The sequence below is a fragment of the Trichomycterus rosablanca genome, chromosome 20 (assembly GCF_030014385.1).
Source record: "Trichomycterus rosablanca isolate fTriRos1 chromosome 20, fTriRos1.hap1, whole genome shotgun sequence".
Lineage (NCBI taxonomy): Eukaryota > Metazoa > Chordata > Actinopteri > Siluriformes > Trichomycteridae > Trichomycterus > Trichomycterus rosablanca.
Window position 1 is genome coordinate 21,299,846 of NC_086007.1, and position 9,687 is coordinate 21,309,532.

At 39.5% G+C, this 9,687-nt stretch overlaps 1 protein-coding gene across 3 annotated transcripts; it reads right to left on the reverse strand.

The window, feature by feature from the left end:
- Positions 1-2,130: 2,130 nt before the first annotated feature.
- aipl1 (aryl hydrocarbon receptor interacting protein-like 1) lies at positions 2,131-9,324 on the reverse strand. Of its 3 annotated transcripts, none has more exons than XM_063016876.1 (6): positions 9,229-9,324; positions 7,697-7,810; positions 6,898-7,086; positions 3,765-3,941; positions 3,441-3,582; positions 2,131-3,211 (listed from the first exon to the last, which is right to left on the reverse strand). In XM_063016876.1, the coding sequence occupies exons 1-6, from the start codon at positions 9,322-9,324 to the stop codon at positions 2,322-2,324; spliced, it is 1,608 nt and encodes a 535-aa protein (XP_062872946.1). In that variant the 3' UTR covers positions 2,131-2,321. The 3 variants fall into 3 exon arrangements, with proteins under 3 accessions (XP_062872946.1, XP_062872945.1, XP_062872944.1); XM_063016875.1 differs by having other exon boundaries at positions 7,697-7,840; XM_063016874.1 differs by having other exon boundaries at positions 7,697-7,876.
- Between the last annotated feature and the right edge of the window lie 363 nt (positions 9,325-9,687).

Genomic DNA, 9,687 nt, shown 5'->3' on the forward strand with positions numbered 1-9,687 from the left:
GGATGATCCTCACTTCTGTTTTACACTATACTATAGCATCAGCATCTGCACACACACACACACACACACATTTGTCAAGCGCACTGGTCCTCCCATCCACACCCCTCCTCCCTTCTTCCAGTCCGCCTGCAGAGCCTCATCCACATCCAGCATAACCGATGCGTAAAAAAACACTCCCAAAGCATCATACCTTCTTATTCTATTAATCAGAGAAGCGAATTGTAGCTTGTTAGGTGGTGATATGGAGCATCGAAAGTGGCATGACTTGCTGCAGCCTCATACCACCTGGTAAACTCAAGAGATTTGTGCTGGGTGGACATTACCGAGATGGGTTTTAATAATTTATCAAATAGTAGTGCGGTAGAAAGCAGCAAAGATAAATAAATAAATAAATAATGATTCATTCATTCATGATTCGATTGATAAATTAGTTCATTCATTTATTCTTTTTTTGTAATTTATACCCTGGGCAAGGTGCCAGCCCAACACATCATACACATCTTGAGACAGTTAAGCGTAGCCAGTCCATATTGTGGCATGAAAAGACTAGGTTTAAACCTAGGTTTCGGGGCTGTGTAGCACCTACAATTCCTGGCACCCTAAAATAAACTCTGTGAATTTGTTGTCCATGAACATGTCAAAAACTCTAAATGTAGAAATGGTGTCCCTTTTACTGTAATATTCTAACAGTCTTTGAGTCTGGGTTTAAATATCAGCATGGCTATCAGCCAGCCGGGCATCTACACAGACATGAGAAGGGAAAGCCGTACATCAATTATCTGCAGAAAGCTGTTCCTAAGAACTTCATGGTTAGTCTAGCAAAATGATGCCAGGTCTCATTCTGCTGTGGCTTTGTAGCCACAGGATGCATATGCTTGACTGGCCTGCCTGCAGTCCAGATCTGTCTCCTAGTAAAATTTATGATGCAGCATGAAGAGGAGAATCAGATGATGGTTACCACAAACATTGAGCAGCTAAATTCTTATATCAAGCAGGAATGGACAAAATTCCACTTGTAACACTGTAACTACTAGTGTGTAGATCTGAATGGTGTTAAGGAGAACTATGGGAATTCTCTGTAGGCAGACACTGAGCTGTCTACAATAAAAAATGTAAAACAGTCATTTTTGTTCCTGTCTTGTTAAGGACTGTTCAGGACAGTTGGCACCTACTAATTCTTTAGATTCAGATCTTCGTGACACTGATTCCTCAGGATGTTTGAAACATTCCTTTTTTGGTACATGTTGACATACAGTAAATGCATAATTGTATCACTGCACAGTCATGCTGTAAAATGCCAGTTCTACCACATATATGCTCCTGCGGATTAACGTTACTGGAAAGGCTTATAAACCATATTGAAAATGACTAGTGGATTGTGGCATGATGCATTATCATGCATTAAGTAATCATTATGAGTAATCTGTGATTTTGATGATGGGTAATATTAGAGGGGGCGATTTGTGCCACTAAAACAGTCTCCACACCATTACATTACAACCAGCAGCCTAAACTGTTTGGCCCATTGATCCATTCAGTTTACACCACAGTTTGACTATACCATCTGTATGGCACAGCAGAAATCAAGATTGTGTCTGATTTTATGCATTGATCTGCGGCCACATGACTGGCTGACAATAAATACTTGGATGTACCTGAAAGTGCCAAAGTATTGGGTTCAAGTCTCAGCATTGGTTGCTAGTTATGTGGAGTATGACATGTTTTTTCCCATGTCTGTGTGTAAAACACTACAATAGATTGGCGTATGTGTAGTGTGTATTTTCTCTTTGTAGCCTAAGTTCCTGGGATAGTCCACAAACCCCCCAGACAGCCCAATCTTGATTAAAGAAAAAAATATTACTAGAATGTGGTCACTATATAATTTTCCCTGGGTACTTCAGTGTCCTCTGGGTACTCCTTTCTGGTTTTTAACTTCACATCCCAAAGACAACCCCTAGGTTGGGGGCCTGTTGACCTGGGATGAAGTCCTTCTTTGCATCCAGCTGTTAAGAAAATGAATATAAATATGATATGGTAAATGTAAATGAATGAAGGAACACATCATGGTAGGGAAAAACACTCAAAGTAGTGTGTTTGTTTTGGGTGCTTTATTGGATTAAGCTGCCTGGCTACAAAAAATACATTGAATGGAAACATTCACTGATAAATAATAATTAAAAACTGTTATTAAAGACCTTCTACATGTCACTACTTCAATATGTATTTGTTCAGAGGTTACTTGTATTGGACATCTCTGGTTCTAAGTAGTTATAGACTTGCTTTATCTTGCTTTATATGTCTAACTTTAGCTCAAATGTTGACTATTCAGGAGTTGTTTTGTCTAAAGATGTTTCTTCTTTAGTAATGGCTCCTGTAAGAGATGTTTCTTCAGTAGTTTCTTCAGGAATAGCTTCTGTTATAGATGTTTCTTCTGTAGTTTCTTCAGGAATAGCTTCTGTAAGAGATATTTCCTCTGTAGTTTCTTCTTCAGTAATAGCTTCTGTAAGAGATGTTTCTTCTTCAGTAATGGCTCCTGTAGGAGATGTTTCTTCTGTAGTTTCTTCAGGAATAGCTTCTGTAAGAGATGTTTCTATAGTTTCTTCTTCAGGAACATCTGTAAGAGATGTTTCTTCTGTATTTTCTTCAGGAATAGCTTCTGTAGGGGATGTTTCTTCTGTAGTTTCTTCTTCAGGAAAAGCTGCAGCAGTAAATATTTCCTCTTCAGGATGAGCTTCTGCGGAAGATGTTTTTTCTTTAATGGCTTCCTCAGGAGTAGCTTCTGCTGGGGTTGCTGCTTCAGTTGTAGATACCACTTTGTCAGGAATGGCTTTGTTTGGGGTTGTTTTGGTAGGAGCTACTTCTTCAGGTATTGTTTGTTGAGGATCCTTTATTTCCATAATTGCTTCTTCTAGAGTTGCTTGTTCAGAAGGTCTTTGTCGTGTAGTTGATTGTTTAGAATGCTCTTGATGTATATTTATCAGTTCTGAAGTTGTTTGCCTTGCTGCTGTGGTGGTGAACATGCCCTTATATTTCTGTCTGTCTTCTTCTCTCTTCTCTTCCATACGCATGTTAAGAACAGCCAGCTCCTTCCTTACTGTCTTCTTCATACCCGGGTCTAGATCCAGCACCCTCTCAAAGTCAGCCCTGGCTTCTGCTTCGTTCCACACCTCCATGTGTGCTTTTCCCCTCAGGTAGAAAGCTTTCATCACCCCTACACAACATGAAGCATTTTATAATGTGAGTCTTCACTTACAATACCCTTATCTGTACAATGCTAACAGAGATTGGATACACTGGGTGGCACAACGGTAAATCATGTTGACCCACTAATGTTGAGATCTGGTGTTCTAATGGTCAGGCGTTCACATAGACATAACTGGCTATGAACACAGACACGAAATACATCAAAACAATCATATTTATGCGATATACTGACTCACCAGGATGCTGATTGATAATATCTGTAGTGTGCTCGATGACCTCATAATATTCCTCCATGCGGAGGAGACACTGACAGTAATTGAGTGTGAGAGTGTTGGCCATCTTCTCTAGCTTCAGCCAGGGAGCCTCCCAGGCCTTCTCCTAAAAGCAACCATAAACTTACTATTATGTAATCAATTTAATTACTCTATGTCAGATGCAATTACCTAAATTAAAAACAACATATCCAACAAAGAAAGAATAAGGGTACATGTCATATTCAGACGTGGTGTCTTTCACCGGCTGGTATGCTACCATCCAGATACATTTACTGGTTCTCCTACCTTTGACTGGACATTTTTGATGCAAAGGATTGCCTCCTTGTACTTATTTGTGGCCTCCTCAAAGCGACCCATCTTGTACAGCTTGTTGCCCTGACCATGAAGCACAGGAACAGCCTTCAATCTTTCCTCATCATTTAGTGCCCACGACTCCCTGTGATACTCGCTCGGCTGCTCAACCTAAACACACACCCGGTAAAACCAAACAAAATGAGCTTTGTAGTGTACAAATGTTAAAATGTGTGTATAGGAACATACAGATGGGTGACAAGACAGTGCGATTTCTTTTTTTATATAAGTGGCCTCTTTAAGAATAACAGTCCACATCCATAAGGCACAAAGGCTCACAACTCATTACATTATTTTATTTACTTTATTTATTATTTATTATGTCTGGTTTCAATGCAAGAATACATCCTGGATAATGCCCCTAATCAAAATAGAGCCAAACACTCATTTAAAAAATGAAACCCATTTATAACCTTCTCTTTCTTCTCCAAAACCATTATGCCAGTCCCAGTTCACTCCAGTTTTTCGCTGGACCCAATGTCGACATGCTTTACTTGCTTTCTACAAGACTCAGCTCATGTTGCATCAAGTGTTTGGCCATCACGGTCGAAAAGCCCTGAATCGCCGTCAGTACCGGTGTAATGGTCCTCTTATGAGTGGAACTGACGTATGGATCAACAGTATTGTTCTACCATGGTTAATTATCCTGCAACTGGGGTAATCCCCTAAGTCTTGCAGGTTTACCTGTTGCTTTTTCCTCACCTGGTGCTTAGGTGGTATGGCGCTACCTCGAATCACCAGATCTTGACCCAACTGCATCTCTTTGGAAGGTTTTATTGACCAGATGTATCACAAAGCACTATCCACTATCATCAAACGTGAACAAAGAAATTATATTTTAGAGGACTAAGGTTTTATTTCTCCAGAATAGCATTGGCAAATACATTAATAACATCTGTTGTTTTGCACTAAAGATGTTCTGGCTGCTCATGGTGGCTCAAAACTGTAGTAAGACACCTGTTTTCGTCAATTAATCATCATTTTGTAAACTGAAAACCAACTTATTAAAGTAAAAATAATTTTCTAGCTCAACCTAGTGGCCGCTCATATAAAGTGTTTTCATACCCTTTTATGTAGTAAGCCTAGTTATCGTTCCTTTTATATGTAAAATATATTTAAAAAGACAATAATGTTGTTAAACTGAAAGATTTTACACAATTAAACAGTAAGCAGACAAAAAAAGATAGATAAACAACTGTGCTAACACATTTTGTGTAAGGCAGCAGTGTGTCGAAATTAGCATTAGCATTTTTATCTCGTAATATTGACTTAATTTGTAAAGTTTTTTTTAGATTAAATTCAAAATTTTGAAACATTTTCAAAAGTCAACAACCTAGAGGTCAGTTTAATGTAAGTATTTTTTAAATAAAAGTGGAAAAATCTGACATAATGCTATGTTTTATTCTCCTCCAGATGGCGGGAAAGGGCTTCCATAGATTGCACACATAGACAATGTTCACAGGGGAAGGATGGATGCACAAAAGGCCAGAAGGATTCTGAAATAATTATTATATTTATTATACATTCATTTTTGGCATTAAGCAGACACTTTTATCCAAAGCGACTTACAGTACTGTGACATTATGTTGTCTAAGCAATTGAGGGTTAAGAGCCTTGCTCAAGGGCCTAACAGTGGCAACCTGGCAGTGGTGGGGCTTGAACCAGCGACCTTTCTAGTACTAGTTCAGTACCTTACCCACTAGGCTACAATGGCGGCAAAGGTTATAATGTCTTTTTAAGCTTTTTAAAGCAGCCTTGTGCTACCTGAGGGTCTATTTTTACTCTAAAGAATTTGGAGTTCATTTTGAATAATCCCTTATAAGGTTAGGTATGTAAGATAATCTCACAAATCCATACCCCACCAGGTAAAAATGTAAACAAATATACTGTATGTGTAGCAATAATGTAAACATGTGGCTAAAAGCATTTAGACAGCTGACCATGAGCTTGTTGGACATCCTATTTAAAAACAAATGGTTTTAAAATAGACTGACCTCTATATAATCTTTTTAGCTATGATAACACCCAGACTTTTTTTTCCAAGTATTTATGTGTGAATTTGTGCTCATTCAGTCAAAAGACTGTATAGATTTGTATAGCTGGGCACTGATGTTGGTCAAGAAAGCCTCATTTGATGTTCCAGTTCATTTCTGTTCAGTGGGGCTGAGGTTAGGGCTCTGTGCAGGCCACTGGAGTTCTTTAAATCAAGTTTTTCATCCATCCATCCATCCATCCATCCATCCATCCATCCATTGTCTGTTTTGCCATCACTTTCTCGGTCTGATTCACTTGGTGAAATGTATTTGGTATTTGGAACATCTCTGACATTTCCATAATTTTGTGTAGTCAACGCAGCTGAAAAAGTTGCTTTAATGAATGATGCACATATTGAATTCTTTGGCTTTTTCTATAATCCAGCATACATCTGTGATGATATCTCATTCCTCTGCCTTTTACTGAATCCTGCTTGCACATCTGGCAGTTCTCTTTCAGTATAAGGCTTTTATCTGTGTTAAATAATCTTCAGCATAATTCTACTGATGTGTGATAAGAGGGATATTGTATTTTAATTCACACACTCCTTCTTGTCTCTGCTGTCTGCTGGACATTGAGTGATTTTCAGATTTGTTGGCATAATTTGGTCATAACTTTAACCTAATCTTCAAAATCTTGGAATATTTTTGTTGCATTGTTGCGATTTCTGTGGCTCGCTGTCTACTTTTATATTCGAGCTAACAGGTGTATCAAATAAATTATATAAAATCAATTATATTCTTATAACTTTGTGGCAAGAGTTTGAGAAAGGCCGTTATTTATTTTTAGCATGAGTGTGCATCTGTGCGCAAAGCGAAGTCCATAAAAACATGGTTCGATGAGTTTTGTGTGGAGGAACTGACCTCAACCCCACTGAACACCTTTGGGTTGAATTAAAATGACCTTTGCTGCATTGAAAATCCCCCCAAAAAGTTTATTCTAAGGAAACAGCTCATTTCTAGCTAGGGTGTGTGTATGTGTGAATATTCAGGCAAGACAGAACCTAGGAAAAATGGGACCTAACGACACTGACCTTTAGCAGCTCTAGCACAAAGATGAGAGGCTGTGGTTCTTTCTGGAGCTCGTCCAGGTCATCGTAGCCCAGGGTGTGAAATGCAAACATGTTAGCCATGCCACAAGTATGGACGTGCCAGTCCACTGGGTCTTTGCCTTCTGCTATGCGTCGTAGACTCTTTGCTACCATGGGGTACATGCCAGTGTGCTGTCCATTAAAATACAAAGCAGATTAGTTTAAGACACCTTGATTGGCCAAATATTTGTGGGCATCTCTTCTAATTATTGAGTTCCATTGCTAACAGATATATGAAGCAAGTTATATAAAATAAATGTGGCAACAGTTTAAGCAAGGTTTCCTGTTCCAGCAAGAATACCACTGTGCACAATGCAGAGTCTATAAAGACGTGGTTTGAGGAGTTGGGAACTGAAGGAACTCCAGTGACCTGCTCAGAGGACTGACCTCAACTGCACAAGTCAGGCCTTCTTCTAAAAAGTTGGTGCCTGACTGACTGAATCCTTTCAGGAAGCATTTCCAAAGGAGTGGAGGTACATATTAATGTCGATGGTTTTGGAATAGGATCACACAAACTCGTCAGGAATTCACATACTTTTGGCGTATCTTGAATTTCCCTTTGTTGACCTCTGTAGAAATCTACAACAGGCTCTGTCTTGGGCCATGGGTGCCAACAGAACTCATTTATTGATTGGCGTTTATTCAGACCACACAAGTCCTACATCAGTGTTATTTAAATACTTCAGTCATAGAGAAAAGACTACTACAATGCCATTAGGTAGAACTAAATCATGCTACTCACAATGACGTCGCACCAGAATTCAGCCACTTCTCCTACACGCATGGACTTGAGCAGGGTCTCCCACACCTCCAGCTTGAACATATTCCCGATCACCACCTCCATAGGTACCCCAACCTTCTTACTGTCGTCCAACACGGTGCGATCATCATCGCACAGCAAAGTTCGGAAGTGGAACGTCACCTACAGGCAGAGTCAAAGTAAGGTCATCAGGTTTTGGGGTTTGACACCAATGGCTGATGTTTCCTTGTCCTAGAATCAATACAGTTCAGGAATAAATTGCAGAATTTTTGAGACCAATGCAACTTCATGTGTCTCAGTGGGCCATTTTTCAAAAATAACAGGATGAATGTCTGACAAGTCATAGCACTTTTGAGAACAGACATTGTCTCAAAGCAACCAAAACCCCCTTGGTGTGTAAGCTTAAAGCAACAATGGCAAGAAAACTCTCTCAAAACTCCCTCAGAATTACAAGGAAGAAACCTTAATAGGAACCAGACTCAGCTGGAATCATCATCCTTGGCTGGGATGGAGGATAATTTAAATGAATTAGATTTAAACAAACCATACATATATGATTATATATGTATAATTATACATAATGAATGGCATAATTAGTGAAAATCATAAGCAATTAAAATTCTTCATTATTTAGTCCAGTTTGTTGGCATGGCAGTCTCAAACTTGCAGGATTCAACCTCAGATGGGCAAAAAGGTTCCTGTCAGAATCTCCTCAGGGTAAAAAGACCGAGGGTGCCTAGGGTGCCAAATATACTTGGGCTGGTCCTGTCTTGAAGGCTTCCTTCATTTATAAGCCCAGGACAATTCCCCTGCTGTAATGCCATTAAGTAAATATCTGTGTATGTACCACATTGACCCTCTGCAACTCGATCTGGATTATTGTTGGATGTTCTCTATTAAAATTTGTATACATGTTCTAGATTCGTTCTTTTAATTAGATATGGCAATGGTAATTAGATAGGACTGTGGTAGCTCAGTGGTTAAAATACCGGACTGGTAATCAGAAGATTGCTGGTTTAAGCCCCACCACTACCAAGTTGCCATTGTTGGCCCCCCATTTGTCTCCATCTTGCCCAACTCACTGCATCTTCTCCCTCATTGCATCCATAAACCTCCTCTTTGGACTCCTCTTTAGTTCCATCCCTAGCAACCTTCTCCTGACAGAACTCTCATTCCTTTTCTGCACATGCCCAAACCATCTTCATCTCAGATCCCTAACTTTGACTCAAATATATCATACCTGTGCTGTCCCTCTAATAAACCTGTTCCTGATATTATCCTTTCTCATCACTCCCACCTGCAGCATCCAGCTCCCTGTCTTCTCTTTTTGTTAGTCCCATACAACATAGCAGGTCTCACTGGATTCGGTACTGGATATACTAATCCTAAAATCTATTCATCAGAGCATAATTTCCAAGTAATGCAAACAGCTGGATATACAGTGATACAGCATGGATACAAATGGATATATTGGCAAACTTGCATAATAGAATTGTCCATATTTAAGGTTTTACCTTAGATCCTGTGATAAATTTAGGAATCTGATTGGTTCCTCCATACAAGATTGTTTTCTTGATACCCTCCACACCAAGCAGCAGACTATCTTCCATATCTTCTGTATGTATGTATGTATATCCAGAATAATGAGCCTCACAAAGTATGTATGTCCTAGATGGTATGGTATTATGTTATAATGTAAGTAGTATCTGTGTGGGTGTTTCTTATGGATTAGAGGATAAGGATAACAAGATTAGCCCTGGTTCCTCCACCTGCCATCCACAAAAGGGCTTTTCTCAGCACTTTCACCCCTGTCCATGTCTTACCAGAAATATTTGGAACATACATAGAATCACCTAAGAGGCACAGACAATTGTTTGTCCCTCAGTGACAGCGTCAGTGGTGGTCCACACCAAGACAGTGGAGAGAACACAGAATGGGGCTGAACATGGACTCAGTGACCCCAGCAGACACAT